The sequence below is a fragment of the Astyanax mexicanus genome, chromosome 21, assembly GCF_023375975.1.
Source record: "Astyanax mexicanus isolate ESR-SI-001 chromosome 21, AstMex3_surface, whole genome shotgun sequence".
NCBI classification, from domain to species: Eukaryota; Metazoa; Chordata; class Actinopteri; order Characiformes; family Acestrorhamphidae; genus Astyanax; species Astyanax mexicanus.
This window is the reverse complement of record NC_064428.1, coordinates 18,275,995-18,293,018: the sequence shown is the minus strand read 5'-3', so window position 1 is coordinate 18,293,018 and position 17,024 is coordinate 18,275,995. Positions and strand designations below refer to the sequence as shown.

General features: G+C 37.2%; 1 protein-coding gene across 3 annotated transcripts in view; it reads left to right on the top strand.

Moving 5' to 3' along the window:
• The window catches only part of pard3ba (par-3 family cell polarity regulator beta a), a 256,267-nt gene that overhangs the window by 147,394 nt on the left and 91,849 nt on the right, over window positions 1-17,024 (top strand). For all 3 annotated transcript variants that reach the window (XM_049469675.1, XM_049469674.1, XM_049469676.1), the window contains 3 exons: window positions 2,220-2,355; window positions 3,571-3,674; window positions 9,852-9,896. In XM_049469675.1, the coding sequence (XP_049325632.1) occupies window positions 2,220-2,355; window positions 3,571-3,674; window positions 9,852-9,896 (285 nt within the window). The remainder of the gene's footprint in view (window positions 1-2,219; window positions 2,356-3,570; window positions 3,675-9,851; window positions 9,897-17,024) is intronic.

Here is a 17,024-nt window from a genome sequence, read left to right as displayed (position 1 = left end):
CTGTATAGCACTGAAACTCTCTATAACGCTGCACGGAGTGTGTGTTTACTGCTCCTTACAACCTGACGAGTAAAATCCATACAAAAGGCGCACCGTATTATAAGACGCACTGTCAATTTTTGTGAAAATTAAAAGTTTTTAAGTGCGCCTTATAGTCCGAAAAATACGGTAGGTCTCTTTGAGTTGTGAAACTGTTCTTTAACCTCAAGCCATTGTGTGCAATAGCTAATAAAAGAAAATGTTCAGAAAAACGAGTTGATCAGCAAAAGCACCGTCTCTGTCAACTCGTGAATTAGTATTCATGACCTCGCCCCCCTTGGCTTGTGGACCGCCCACAGGCAGAGCTGAAGCCAGGCTGTGAGGCTGTCTTCTCAGATAGGAGCTAACAAGTCCAGAACAAGTTCGTTCTTGTGTTATTTGTGCAAATAACACATCAGTAGTATATGCTTTGCCCAGTAATTCAGAACTGAGGAACAAATGGTTAGAATTTGTTCATGGAACACCAACAGTGAAGTACAATTTAGCAAGGAAGGTGTATGTTTAGAACACTAATAATTGTTGTGCTATGCCCCAGTGTTCTTTTAAATGAGGTACCTGGAATTTAAGCCATAACTCGGTGAAAAGTGTAATTTAGTAAACACTGGGTAAATTGGCTAATTAATAAATAAATGAAGTAATTCTATTTACACTAGTTACTTAGCTAACTAATCATAAAATCTAATTACATAAAATCTTATGTAAGCAGAGGTGGGTAGTCCAGGTCAAGAGAGTAAAAATCCACCCCAGGGTTTTTTTTTTTCCTAACTGGTGGATTTTTATACTTTATGGACCTGGACTACTCACCTCTGTGTGTAAGTAACTGTAGGTTTACATAGGATCTCCGGTGGATTTTGCCTTTTACAGAGACTCTAAGACTAGGTCAGTGGCTGAACTGCACTAAGCAGGGCATTACACATGTTGTAAAGTTACATCTGACATCGCAAAGACTGTTCTTAGAGTAAAAAATGTCTTTATTTTAAATTGTTTCAAACTGCGGCAGTGCTGTTAGCCAATCAGAGGCAATATGAGCACTTGATTATGAGCACCTTTTTTTTTTTTTTTTTTTAAACACAAAAGAGCTCACATGCCATTCATTTATACTAGAGACCACCACTAGACATTTTACAATAAATGAAAAACAATGGAATGAGACCTTTAACTTATCAATGCACTGGGGAATGTAAACATAGCAGAAACCTGCTGAATTTCTAAAAATCATATAAATTCCCATATTACACAATATGACACATGCCCAGGCATATCACAATAACTACCCCGTCGACTTATCATACAATATATAGACGTAACTTATATTTATATTTTTTGCTAAACTATTGATGAAAATCTCATTAATGTGAATAAGCCAGAATGTAAACCTTAATAGAAATGCAATTTTGTTTTATGCTCGTTTTATTTATTTAGGATTTATTTATGTATTTTTATTGCGGTTCTAATGTCTAAATATTCTTCTTAATTAAATGTGTGTTGCTCTTTAAGAGGGTGTAATTGCATTATTGTTATATTATATTATCATTAAATCAAGCAAATACAGTGGTCACAAATCTTGAAAGATTGCAAGAAAGGCCAACAAAAACCTTGATACTCTTTAAAAGACCCTCAGCAAGATTGAACAGACTCTGGAGTGGTGATTTTGGAAACAGTGACGTTAAAATAGAACATTTTCTTCTTTCAATGTTGTATATTAACTTTTCTTTTTTTTTTTAACAATGTATTCAAGCATTACATCACTAAGTGCAAGCAAAGCGTTGGATATAGTGGTGAAAACACACCATCACTGGGTTCTAAAGCAGTGTAGACATGTTCTCTGAAGTGACGAATTGCGGTTCTCCTGGCAATCTGATAGGTTTGGCAATTGCCAGCAGGACAATACTGTGGAAGTACTTTGGTGTGGAAGAACTTGACTGGCCTGCACAGAGTAGAGACTATGAGCCAGGTCTTGAATTTGTATCTGTGAGAATGGTCAAAAATTCCTAGAAACACACTCCTAAACCTTGTGGAAAGTTTTCCCAGAAACGTTGAAGCTCTTATAGATGTAAAGCGTGGTCCGACATCATATTAAATTCTATGGATTACGAATGGGATGTTATTTTCTGTACCCAAAATAAATATGATAAGCATCAGACCATTTATCTAATTGTTTTAATGTACTGTTTCAACAGGACCGCTTGCGTCCTCCAATGGCAGATATAGAGTGCAGGAGGAAGACAATGGTGAAGAGGATTTCCCCCCTCCTCCTGCTGATCTGGACAGAATGGAAAAAGACATCAATCTTCAACAGAACTACCCACAACACAGGTTAGCCATGTCCTAATGTTCCTCTGATTCTTTGGAGAATCTGCTAGAATCTGCTTAAACGTGCCTGTGGTCACATGACTTTCCAATCACAAAGAGTAATTCATATTTATATTATAATTATCCTTCCAGGAAATCCAGAAGACATCCCTACCTGTTCTGTTTAATAGAGCTCTAAATTTGTCATGTACAAATCTTCTGTAGTATTTCAAAATATTCATTTTTTTATTTATTTGGTCATTTTATCCTAATTTTTGGATGTTTTGTACCTGAGAGTATTTCTTTTCCATTTTTTGTCATTTTATGCTCATTTGTTGAGATTTTGTATCTAAGAATATTTATTTCTCATTTTTTTGTAATTTTATCCTGTTTTCTCAAATTAATAATTTTACAATTGTTTTTTTTAACTTAGTCATTTTTTTTTACTTAATATCTCATTTTTTAATTGTTTTATTTATATCTTTAAAGTAACTTCTTGACATTTTGGCATCTGGAAATAATTAGCAATTTCTTGATATTTGGACGTATTTTTGGACACAATCATGCTTTTTGGAGAGAAATCATATCACAGACTGTGTTAGAACAGGCTTCAGCCTTCAATGCTACTCACAGAGTAAAATGTACAGATAGATTAAAATTCAGGAAAATCAGATAGAAAATATGTGGCATTAATTTATTGTGATTATTATGTTTGGTGTGTTGAATTCTTAAAATTGTCAATGCTTACTAATTCTTGTTCAATGTGTTTTGACAGTTTCTCAGATATACTGAGATATACTGAGATAATGAAACTTAGATTACAAAAAAAAATAAAAACATTAACAAGTAACTGTCTGCCACAATAGTGACTTATATAGATAATTACCTTTTTTTGAATGGAAAAAAAACATTCAGATAGATTACTGGTACCTATACTATAACCGAATTACTTTTCTAAAAGCTACAGTAGTTTAACATCACATTAGAATCTTAACAGGTACTAAATGTTGCTTATTTCATAATGTTCTAATATAAAATCATACATTATATTTTGAAGCTGTACAATACATATCCTTTACAGTGTTCATCTTCATATCTCTCATGTTTTTATTTGTGTGCTGCTTTGGGATAAGGTATCTGTTTAAAAAGTGCTATTTGTATAAGAGTGAAGTGAATTAAAGCTCAGACAGCACTAGCTGATTCTTATGTAATAATATAATGGTGTTTTCTTTACTGCAGAGTGGAAAGAGAGCCGGCGGGTCGTCCCACTTATTTACAACATCCACAGACCCAGAGACCACCTGAGCACAGCCCCACTAAAGCTTCCAGAAGCATGGACCTGGGTAAAGACACACACACACACACACACACAAAATTAAATTCATTTAAAAATAATTATAAATGTTCATGTAGTTATCAGTTTTCTTTCCTTATACAATATTTTAGTTTTACTTTTCTTAGTTTCAATTTTAAAATCAGGATTTTTCTTACTTAGTTTTTTTTTGTGAAACAAAATTTAGAAATAATGACTGAATGAATGAACAATTTACTTAAAGTATTTAATACAAACATTTATATAAAACTATGTTGGAATAAACCCTGTAATACTGTTGATATGCTGAACATCAGCTGATTGGGTGGATTTTAAACACGTTTTACCCAGTAAATTATTTTTATATATATTTATCTTACTGTAACAATCTGGCAACCCTGGTGGCTCGCTGTCCGCTCCGTTTGTTCGGCTGTCTGTTGCTTAGTATTGAGGCTCGCAGTGCATTCTGGGACAGATTCAGCTAACATAGTGAGCAGAGATGTTTGCTATGAATTCTGATGCATTTTGGGTGTTTTTAATGCCCTCAAAATCACGTTACGATTCCCTCTTATGATTCGGACACTCAAAGGAAAAAATGGCCACCGTACTCAGTAGTGCCCTAACTAGTAAATAGGGAGCCATTTCGGTCACAGCCGAAAGAGTTTCTGTGAAGAGAAGAAAGTTTCTACACCAAAACAGCCTCTTTACCGTGCTTTATTACAGCTATCTGTGCATATTTTACCACGTTTCTGACCCCATTAGCCGCCACCACTATCCCTCCCCTTTTTCTTCTCCTCCGTCGGAAATGCGGGGGATATTTCATTCCTGTGACGCGAGGAGTTCTGTCCGTTTCCAATTACACTTCATTAGGTCTCAGTATTGGCTTCCCTCGCCGGAGATAGCGGCAGAGTCCGCCGGCTGTTGGAAACTGATTGGCTTTTATTACAGAAGCCGCAACGTTTTTCTTCTACCGTTTCCTCCAGTCCTCTGCTTTATTCTCTACTTTATCCCTTCATCTTTCTCTTCTGTCTGTCTCCTCTCTTCTGTAAATCCTAGATTTCTCTTATTTGCTGTGGAGTGAAGTCTGTTGTGGTCAGCTGGGTTGTGTAGAAGTTTATAGTTTATAGTTATATATAGTTATATATATGAGTTATTGTGTATTTTCTGTCTATCTCTACCGCTCTCTTCCATAAAGCCCTCAATCACACCTAAAATTGAAAGCTGTCGCTCAAAATGATACGACTTATAGAGACAAAAATGGATTTTTTTGTTTTTGTCTGACCTCAGTGCTCTCCGGATGATTTCAGAGGTATAGATGTTTTGACCCAGTGACACCAAACACATCAGCTCTCTGAGAGGCTGCAGTTTTACCACTCAGACGTAACTCTAATACCAGAAATTCTCTCCTCTAATACCTTTCATCTTCAGAAGCTGCAGTTCACCAGCAATATTTGCCATATTGTTATTATTTTAGGTTTAAAATCTGTATTTTTATTATTATTTTAAACAGTTTTGCTAAAATTGTGAAACACTTTCTTTAAAATCTGACTAAATCTAGAAATAACAACATGCTGAATCTCTGAAGTTACTTTCTTGAATTAAAAATAGTTAAAATAAAAAAATTGTAGAATGAGGAGTGATGTCGATCAGCACAAGGCGTCTGTGAGCTGATGTATAGGAACCGAGTCGCTACGATTTCCTCCGAGCGCGCTGTGATGCTACTCAGCAATGCTGAATCAGCTGCAGTAAGAAAAGAAAAGAGGTGGTGGCTGATTTTACATGTATCGGAGGAGGCATGTGCTAGTCTTCACTCTTCTGGTGTTGAGGCTTCATAAATTATGTTTATTATTTAAAACAAATATAAAGTAAAATTAAAACGTATTTCATCATGAAATACTATATTTTAATTTAAAAAACTAATTTAAAATGGTATAACAAAGGTAAAATCCAAGATGATATCAAACAAAGTGCAATAAAAATAAGGAGTTTTAAAGTGCTGTGATCTATAACTTTCAGAATAAAGGTAACATTTTTTGACAAGCTCTATAATATTTTTCATGATATTTTGAGATGTTTCCAAAAGAATGACATTTAAAAAAATTGTAAAATGTCATAAAATAAATAAAAAATGTAATAATGTTCAATAAGTTGTAGTTACAACATAGGACATTTTAAGTTTAAATGTTATCAAAGAGTTTTAACAGTTACAACCAGTCACATTTAAGGTAAAAAATGGAAAATTCAAACATCATTTTACATGTTTAAATTTGGTATTTTATAGCTAGATTTTCCAAGGGCCTTTATAAAAAAAATACCCAATTAACATTTTGAGAAAAAAAACACATTTATCATATTGAGTGATTGATAATCAAATGCCATTATCAAAAACTATAATTTTAAATGTTATCATAAATGTATTTTTTTATTATAAGAAAAATCTAATCTTTAAAAAAATTGTAAAATAAAAAAAGAAGAAAAATGTGGAATTATTAAACTCAAAATGAGGGTAAGTTGTTTATGAAAATTGAAAACTGATTGAAAATAGATTTTTGATTTCTGACTGTTTCAGCTTTGTATATTACTTGTATTAGGAGTTATCATATCAAAATATTAATGCAGTAAGGCTGGTTTGGCATTACATTTTGGTCCCAAATCATTCACACTATACATTTGTTAAATTGAAGAATGTAGTTGAATAATATATAATAATATTATATAATAATAGTAATAATAATAATATCCTTGTTATTTATGTTTTATTGATTTTTCAGTACAGAGTTAAGCGTGTTGTTTATCAGACAGTCAAATCTAAAGCCAGCATCTCTTCCACCGTGTTGCACAGTGTCCTCTGACACAGGTCAGCACCGGTGAGTGGCATTAGCTTTCTCATGATAACTGTGTACAGCTCGCTAGCAGCTGTTCAGGTAATGGACTGGTAATCAGGACGTTTGAAGCCCATGCGTCCGACTTTAATGGAGCACTTCACCTTAATTACTTCATTTAATAAGCAGATGGACGTATTAGTTGATCATCTTTTGCAGGAGGTTATGACTGCTAAATAAAAATGGCACGTGAGGTACAGCTCACGATCTGTGGAATAAATTAGTGATGTCATACCTTACACTGTACACTGAGCATGTTATTAGAAATAGGAACGCTGTACTAATACTGAATTTTCTAGATCCTAGTGTTATACGGTATTTTTTGGACTATATGGCATGCCAGATTATAAGGCACATTATTTTTTAAAAGTTAAACGAGAACTGGATGTTAATCTACACAGATTTCTTTCCTGAAAACTGCTTATTTGGGTGATTTACAGTAAACTTAGATTTCCACTAAGGCAAAAATGTTTTAACACGATAAACACACAGACTACAGTCCAATATACCCACCTCTAAATGACAAAAGAGCTAACTAGCACTTAGCACGGTTAGCAGGTAATGCTAATGCTGCTTCAACAGTGCTAGCCGGAGTTAGCAGCAGCCTACAGTCCGACATACTCACCTCTGAACAGCAAAAGAGCTAACTAGTGCCTAGTGCAGTTAGCAAGTATAATGCTAATGCTGCTCCAGCAGTGCTAGATGGGATTGGCAGCAGGCTACAGTCCGTTATAGCTTGTTTTAACACAGTAAACAGGAAGGCTACAGTCCGATATACACACCTCTGAATGGCAAAAGAGCTAACTAGTGCTTAGGGCAGTTAGCGGGTAATGCTAATGCTGCTCTAGCAGTGTGCTGGTGTGATGGATTGCGTATAAACCAATAGGATGTCAGAATGATATATGTTTATACTCTTTATCCAATCTCTTTATCACACTCAGATTCACTCTGGATGGAGAGATTATTATCTGGATAGGAGAAGCCGGAATGAAAACAAGCTGAAATTAAAAAAAGAGTAATGAGGCTGTTTTTAAAATATAAGAAGTAGAAAGTTCAGATAATTGTGTTAAAATTATGGTAAAATATAATTAGTCCAATAAAGTATAGATAACCAAAACGTCCACTTAAATAAGATTAACAAAGTGACCTCTCTCACCAGGAGGTACACTATCCTAAAACCTTTTTTTTTTAGGTTCTCTTGTGGAAAGACCCAGTCTCTAATCAGACCACACTGTATACATTTTTATATTTGCTGAGGTATGTTATAGAGGCAGGCTGCTGATACACTATGGTGGTGTGCTGTGCAGGATATTTTTGCATATAAATAATATATTTATATGCTGACTGGATTTATACCTTAAAATAAGCATTAATGCTCAGCGGAACAGAGATTTTACTATATATATATATATATATATATATATATATATATATATATATATATATATATATATAGTATAGTTAAATTAAAAACACCTTTAAAAATTGTGGAATAAAGGTAGTAGAATGTGAATGTTTCTTCCTCTCTCTCCCTCACACTCTCCCACACACACACTCACACTCACACATTCACAGTTTTCAACCACAGGTCCCGCTATTTCACTGCTTTTCTTTTTTTTCCCTCCCCTCTGCTCCAGTCGGGGGAAATGGAGCTCATAAAAAATGAAAAGGATTATTTAAGAGAAATTGCAGTGTAATGAAAGCGTATTATTGTGTCCTGTGGTGCGATGCCTGTGGCAGCAGCTGCTGCTCCTGCTCAATCCTGTTTCTGCAGATTAGACACACACACACACACACACACACACATACACACACACACTTGGGCCACTACTGTAGGTGCCTTGAATTTGATACATTATCTCACACATGTATTCACTCACATATACTTCCTGGGGGTCAGTTGCATCTGTTTTGTGTGTGTGTGTGTGTGTGTGTGTGTGTGGGGGGGGGGGGGGTAGTGTTGGAGGTGCATGATAATCATCCCATATTGACATGTAAATAGAATGTAGCGTATATAACATACACTCTTGTGTGCTGTTCCAGTGCTTGTCCACATACTGCAACCCTTCCAGAATCCAGATGATGTGATGCCGTTAACAGCTGCATCCTAAACCATCAGAATATATATGCAATATATGTACAATTCTAATATGTGTGCATTGTAAACATGACATTCCATTTTCTAAAAATGGGAAAGCTACCATGTTTTTCAGAATATGAGATGCGCTATCTATGAACGTCTATTTTCTGGTCTATTTTCATACATCATGTTTTCCTTCTAATTCAGCAGGTCTCACTGCTAAATAGTGGTGGGGGTGTGTAACCTAGGTAATTAAACAAAACTGCAATTCTTCTTCAAAAAAAAAATATTTTAAAGTCAATTGAGCGCTGGATGTAAATCTACACATATTTCTCTCCTGAAAACAGTTTATCTGGGTGAGTAAAGCGCTTCTGTTTACTTACAGTAAACAGACAGCACTACATTACCCGACAGCACTACATTAAGAAACCCTGAATGCTCTGTTAAGCTATGGTGATATTAGCTAGCGGTTTGTCTTACATAGCTTGTTTTAACATGATAAACATGCAGGCTACAGTTTGATATACTCACCTCTGAACGGTGAAAGAGATAGCACTTAGCGAGGTTAACAGCTAATGCTGCTCCAGCAGTGCTAGCCGGGGTTATCAGCAGGCTATAATCCGATAATACTCATCTCTGAACGACAACAGAGCTAGCGCTTAGCATGGTTAGCAGCTAATGCTAATACTGCTCCAGCCTCGGAGCTGGAGAACTAAACTGAAAGTCCTGTATAAAAATATAAGGATTTTAAGTGGCTATAAAGACATGAAAATAGTATGTATTGGTAAATAATGTTGATTGAGATGAAATTGGTGTGTTTATATGAGTGTGAAAGCATGACTGTGAGAATGAGAATGTGAGGAAAACTGAATGAACTCTGTGTTCTCAGCTGTAGATAGGGAAACTCACCCGCAAAGCCCTCTCTAATTAAAAGCAAGTGTGACTTCTTATGAATGAGAGAGAGAGAGTGAGAGTGAGAGATAAACATGCTCAATATTTGGATACATATTACACAGAGGAAAATTATTATACAGCAAAGAATACACATTTTCACCCCCCCTTTCGTCTTTGTCTTTCTCAGTTCCCAACAGCATTTCTAAAACTCTGAACTTCTCCTGCCAGTGCTTCCACTCACTGGCCACTTTATTGGAAACACCTGCAAAAATGTGTACTTCCACTCACTGGCCACAAGAAAGTTGAATTTGATTATTGATATAATGTTTTTATCTGTGTTTTTTTTTCCCAGTGGCAGACGAGAGCAAACCAGGTGCCATGGAACCACAGAAAGCTGGTAAGTAAGGTCATGTGACGAAATACAAATGGTTTTCCATATGGCTGGACAATAATTCAGTATCATTATATATGTATAGTGATAAAAACTGTTTCAGTAAAGGTGCTATGATCTTTAAATTAATATTCAAATATAACCCTTTATAACTAGTACAGTGCAAGTGTTTTCACCTATCAGCAGGTAATGCATCTCAGCTTTAACCTGGTTAAATCTGGGTGTTAGCTAGCATCACAGCTAGCCTGGTCTAGGCCCACATTTACCATATCTAACCAGTACAGTGAGTTTGACCTGTTATCAGCTATCAGAGAGTAATCCAGCTCAGAATTTTTTTTACAACTAACCCCAGATGTAGTCAATGAGCCAAGACGTGTTTGGTGTCCAGTTGTTGCTTCTTTAGATCAGTGCTGAAGCTACAAGGTTAAAGATCCTGATAGCACGTCTGTTCAGGTTTAACGGTTACACATTGTTGTCAGTAAGATTAAGGACTAAAAAAATCAAAACATTGCTTATATCTGTGTGTGTGTCCATTTGTGTATATCTGTGTCTTGTAGTTTTTTGTCTTTTTGTCTGTGTGTTTGTTTGCTTCTGTCTTTGTCTGTCTGTGTTTGTGTGTTTGTATCTGTCTTTGTGTCTGTCTGTGTGTGTCTGTCTGTCTGTGTCTGTCTGCGTCTGTCTGTGTGTCTGTCTGTGTCTATCTGCGTCTGTCTGTGTTTCTGTCTGTGTGTCTCTGTCTGTCTGTGTCTATCTGATTCTGTCTATGTTTCTATCTTTGTGTCTCTCTGTGTGTCTCTCTGTGTGTCTCTCTGTGTGTCTCTCTGTGTATGTCTCTGTGTATGTCTCTGTGTATGTCTCGGTGTGTCTCTGTGTGTGTCTCTGTGTGTGTCTCTGTGTGTGTCTCTGTGTATGTCTCTGTGTGTCTCCGTGTGTGTCTCTGTGTATGTCTCGGTGTGTCTCTGTGTGTGTCTCTGTGTATGTCTCTGTGTGTCTCTGTGTGTGTCTCTGTGTATGTCACGGTGTGTATCTGTGTGTGCATGTCTGTGTGCCCTCACACTCCTTGTTAAGACCTGGCCTGGGGGCTGATTCATGATCAGCTGGAGGATGTGTTATTAGCTGTAATCTGACTCCAGATCAGTGCCAGTGAGCTGCTGTGGGTTCAGATCAGTACTGTTAGACTGAGATTAAAGCAGATTACATTTAAGAGGACGACACACATATACTGTGAGTGTGAAAGAGAGAGAGAGAGGTAGACAGAGGGAGAGAGAGAGACAGAGACTTAGAGAGAGAGAGAGAAAGAGAGAGGGAGACAGTCAGAGAGACAGAGACTTAGAGAGAAAGAGAGAGACTTAGAGAGAAAGAGAGAGAGAAAGAGAGCGAGACAGTCAGAGAGACAGAACCTTAGAGAGAGAGAGAGAGAGAGAGAGAAAGAGAGAGGGAGACAGTCAGAGAGACAGAGACTGAGAGAGAGAGTAAAATGAGAGAGGGAGACAGTCAAAGAGACCGAGACTTAGAGAGAGGGAGACAGTCAGAGAGACAGAGGGAGAGAGAGATATGCTGGAGTGATTGAGTTAGCACATATTAAGTAAGAGAGCAGCAACCACATATATATTATGTAAGACTCGCAACCACATACATGCATTTTTAATAGAGTGACACAAGGTGAAGGTATTTCTAGTAAAGTGACCAGTGAATGGAAGTAAATGTTACTCTATATTAGTTGTAGTACAGTGGCTTGCAAAAGTATTCATACCCAATGAACTTTTTCCCATTTTGTCACCATATAACCACAAACCTAAATGTATTTTATTGAGATTTTAAAATATAGACCAACACAAAGTAGCACATAATTGTGAATTGGAACTACAATAAAATAGTTTTCAAATAAAAATCTAAAAAAGTATTGAGCCCCCTTTACTCTGAAACCCCTAAATAAAATGTAGTGCAATCAAGAAGTCACTTAACTAGTTAATAATCAGCTGTGTGTAATTTAGTCTCAGTATAAATACACATGTACACAAATTTATACTAGTGAGCAAACAGCATCATGAAGACCAGGGAACTCACCAGACAGGACAGAGATAAAGTTGTGGAGAAGAAGTTTAAAGCAGGGTTAGAGGTTATAAAAACACATCCCAAGCTTTACGCATCTCAAACAGCACTGTACAATCAATCATCCAAAAAATAGAAAAAGTATTCTACACCTGCAAACCTGTGACCAAGACATGATGATCACCCAAACTGACAGATGGAGCAAGAAGAGCTCTGATCAGACCAGCAGCCAAGAGGCCCATAGTCACTCTGGAGGAGCTGCAGAGATCCACAGCTTGAGTGAGACAAGACATGAAAATTGCTGTTGATAGATGGTCTCCATCAAACCTCGCTAAGCTTGAGCTATTTTGCAAACTATAAATGCTCAAAGCTGGTTGAGATATATCCCAAAAGACTTGCAGCTGTAATTGCAGCGTGAGGTGGATCTACTTAGCACTTTTGCAAGCCACTGTATATGTGTTTCTAATCAAGTGTAAGTACAAGGTTGTTGTTTTTAGTGAAGTCTATAAAAACACAAATACAAGCACTCATATGTCTGTTATAACCCACTCAGACACAAAACACACGCACACACACACACACACACACACACACACACAACCCCCCCCACACACACACACACACACACACACACAGTGCTCTTGGTCAGAGGCTGAGGCTGAGGCTGTTGGCTGCTGCTTATTGGAGTGTTTGTTTACAGATGTGGAAGCTGATGAGTAGGGACAGGCCTCAGACGGCTTTGCTGACGCACTCATTTTTCCCGCCCCTCCCTCCATCCCTCCCTCGCTCCTTACTTTCTTTTCTCAGCGCCTGCGGCCCCTCTCTACGCTCCCACCCCTCTGTGTGCTCGGACATATTTCATTACAGAGACGGCCTTTAAGAGACGGCCACTCGCACTTTAATCTCGCTAAAACCTCCCAGCTCAAACCCTCCATCACCCTCTCTCTCTCTCTCTCTCTCTCTCTCTCTCTCTCGCCTCACTCTCCTCTTCCAGCTTTTTCTCCATTTCCCGTCTTCAGCTTCTCCCCCGCCTGTGCTTTTAATCAGTAATTCATCTAATTCTGTAAGTCTGTTCTGCTGGTTTAGTGTAAATACAGTATACAGTATACAGAGTCCTGTTCAGAGACACTGTTCTGCTCTTTGAAGCAAAGATAAGCTACTATACACACGTGGCAATTATAAGAGCTCTATTTACTTTTTTCTGTATAATAATGATTTTTGTTCTCCTGTCATCTATTTTCTATTTCATTTTTGGCTTGTTCTTACTTCTTGCACCATTTTTTCTTGTTTCTCAGTCTTTTTTCCTTTTTTTCTTTTACTTTTTTCTTTTCTTGCTCGTTCTTTCTGTTTTTTTTCTTCCTTTTTTCTTTCCTAACCTTTTATTTTTTTCTTTCTTTCTTTCTGGTTGATTTTATTTCTTTCTGGTAGTTTTTTTTTTACTTGCTGGCAGATTTTTTTTTTCTTTCTTTCATGCTCTTTTTTACTTTTTCTTTCTGTTTGATTCTTTCTTTCTATTTTTTTCTCTCTTTCTGGCTGATTCTTTTTTTTATTTCTGGCTGATTCTTTCCTACTTTTTTCTTTTCTTTCCTAATATTTCTTTCTTCCTTTCTTTCTTTCTTTCTTTTCTTCTGTCTGATTCTCTTTCTTTTTTTCAGATTGATTCTTTTTATTTCTGGCTGATTCATTTTTGTCTTTTTATTTTTATATATTTTTATTTAATTTTATCGCACCATTTCTTTTATTTCCCTCTTTCCCTCTGCTATTTCTGTCTGTTCTCTCTCTCTTTATCGCTTCTTATTATACATTTCTTTCTTTTTTATTTTCTTTTTGTATCATGCCTTGTTTCATTTCTTTTATTTGCTTTTTTATCTGCCAGTTTGTTTTCTTGATTTGTTCTGTTTTTAAATGTTCTGATTTCTGTCTTTGTTTCTTTTTTCTTTTTTTTCTTTCTTTGTCTAGTTTTTCAAACCTAACTGGTTGAATTTGAACAGTAAAGAATAACATGTTCATTACCCTTTTATTTTTGCCTTTAGTAAAGTGGGTAGTTTTCATGTTGAATTCACTGCACTCAGTGATTTACTTGTTATAGTAACAGGTTTACTGTTCATTTTTCTAAGCTGTGGTCTCTGAGTACCAGTTAGTGTAAAATGCTCTAACGTCACTTTATTCATTCCTAGTACTTTCAGTTCACTGTTTATAACTTTTAGTGCAACAATATAAGCAAATCTATTTAAGTTTCTCAATTTCACAATCTCTCAGTATGTGTGAGCCTCTTGGCTCCAGTGTACAGAAGGAAGTGTGTGACAGGACAGTGTGTACTGTATACAGTGTACATCAGCCTTAGTCTTCAGTCAATACCAAATAAGGCAGGTTTATGTGATTCCATCGGCTGATGGCAAATAAGGGTTCTCAGCAGGCTCGGCTGCACACAGTCTTACTCATTAAATAGCTGTATCACACCATTGGTTAACATTTAGAGAAGTGCAGGTGCAAAATGCTAATACATTAAATTAGTAAAAAAAAGTTTTGTACACCTGTACGTCTTTCTCCAGTGTTTCTGTAGAAATAGGAGAAAACTGAAGGACAAAAGGGTAAAACTGAAAAGTAGGGTTTGATATGACGGCACTGAGAAATGAGCATGTATGTAAATTTTTCCATCATTATGGAGACACTTTTCTCTCTCTCACACACACACACACACACACACACAGATAATCATTCTGTCTTTGCTGTATTTTCATTAGTGTTCTTCACCAGTCTGTGTTCTCTGCCTGTCTTCATCTCTCCTCTTCGTCTTTGTGTGTGTCGCCCAGCCAGCACTGTGCTTTACTACACACACTGTCTCTGAAGTTGTCTGTCTGTCTGTGTGTGTATGTGTGTGTGTGTGTGTGTAGTTGGCTGTTTGCTTGTTTTGTCTCATTATTTTCCTCTTGCAGGATGATAATGACAGTATACAGATATCTGTCTGCCAGAGAGAGTTTGCCAATTACAGAGTTTTTGACAATTATCAAATGTTTCTCCAAATGATACACTCTCTCTCTCTCTCTCTCTCTCTCTCTCTCTCTCTCTCTCTCTCTCTCTCTCTCTCTCTCTCTCTCTCTCTCTCTCTCTCTCTCTCTCTCTCTCTCTCTCTCTCTCTCTCTCTCTCTCTCTCTCTCTCTCTCTCTCTCTCTCTCATGTTGGGCCGCTCCTGATTGATTTATGAATGTGTGCCTGAAAAAGCCATCTGTTTATCCTCTCTGCAGCAGTAAGGGGACTTCTGCTAGAATGTAGCTGTTAGCAAACAATGTAGCCGTGACGAATATGTGCTATATAGAAAAACCTAAGCAAAACATTATGACCTTGTTACACCCATTAACCTTAATTTATCAGTTACACTGAGCATATAGTAGCACATTGTAGTTCTAGAATTGCATATTTAGTCCTCTATCTGTTTCTTTGCATACTTTATTATCAGTGATGGGAGTAACGGCGTTGAAATAAATGGCGTTACTAACGCTGTTCCTTTTTTCAGTAACGAGTAATCGAATTATAGGCGCAAGTGTGTGTGTGTGCGTTGTCTGTGAGTCACAAGGGAGGGGAGGATGAGAAAACGGCCTAAGCAATGATTGGCTAAGGTAAAGTAAGATTACGTCTTCAGCCAATCAGAGAAAATAGGTTGATGGGAGTTTAGACCGCATGCATAGTGGCGGGTGTTTACAGCGCGTAGCGAGAGATGGCGAGTGAGGAGGACTCCAGTGACAAAACAGCCTTTTCCAGATGGAAATACAGACAGTATTTAAAACTCACTGAGGTCAAAGGTTAAAATGTGCACGTCAAAGGTTAAAAAAGAGTGCACATTATGTCCCCGAACGAAAAATTTGTCATGGACAAACTTCTATGCAGGTATTTGTCTTTGCTGTTGTGCACTCTATTCATTTGGCTTATGTAAAACGCTCTGAGAAGGTGGGGGGGTGTGGGTTACGGGGGCGAGTAACACAAAAGTAACGCAATAGTTACTTTTACTTGTAACTAGTTACTTTTATAGTGGAGTAACTCAGTTAGTAACTCAGTTACATTTTGGAGAAGTAACTAGTAACTATAACGAATTACTTTTTCAAAGTAACGTGTCCAACACTGGTTATTATCCTCATCCTCCTTTTACCCTGTTCTTTAATGCTCAGGACCCAAAAGGGCCACTACAGAACAGGTATTAAGGTATAATACAGTATGTCTGATCCACCTGTACCAACACAACACACACTACTAACACAACTCCACTCGTAAGTGTCACTGCAGTGCTAAGAATGATGGCCCACCACCCACGTAATACCTGCAGTGTTGTGGTTCTGTAAGGTCATCACCCTTAAGTCAAGACAAGTAAAGTCCTGAAATTAAGTCATTACTAAATATTCCACAGTCAACTGTCAGTGATATTATAACAGTGGAAGTGAAAGTGATTGGAAGCGACATCAACTCAGCAACTTTATTAATCGCTACAAAGCTACAAACTTCATGTGGCCTTCAGATCAGCTTAAGAACAGTAGAGCATAGAGAGCTTGTTAGGCATGGACTTTCCATGCCTAACATTACCAAGCACAATACAATGTGCTGGATGCAGTGATGTAAAGCACACCACCACTACATCACCGCACAGTAGAGCAGTGCAGACATGTTCTCTGGAGAGAAGACTCAATCATCTCTGCCTGGCAAGCCGATGGACGAGTCTGAGATGGGCAGTTGTCATGATAGAATGCCACCTGAAATTATATATTTACCATATTTTTCGCACTGTAAGATGCACTAAAAATCCTTTAATTTTCCCAAAAAATTGCCAGTGCACCTTATCATCCAGTGCGCCTTATGTATGAATTCTACCAGTCAGGTTGTAAGCAGCAGTAAAGCCACTCTGCTGAAGTACAGTGTTACACAGGAGTAAAATTTCTTTAGTACTAAGGCTGGAGCAGTATTAGCATGAGGCGCTAATCGTAGTGCTAGCTCTTTCACCGTTCAGAGGTGAGTATATTGGTGCTGTAGTCTACATGTTTATCGTATTAAAACAAGTTGTGTGGGACAAACCGCTAGCTGATAGTGCCCTGGCTT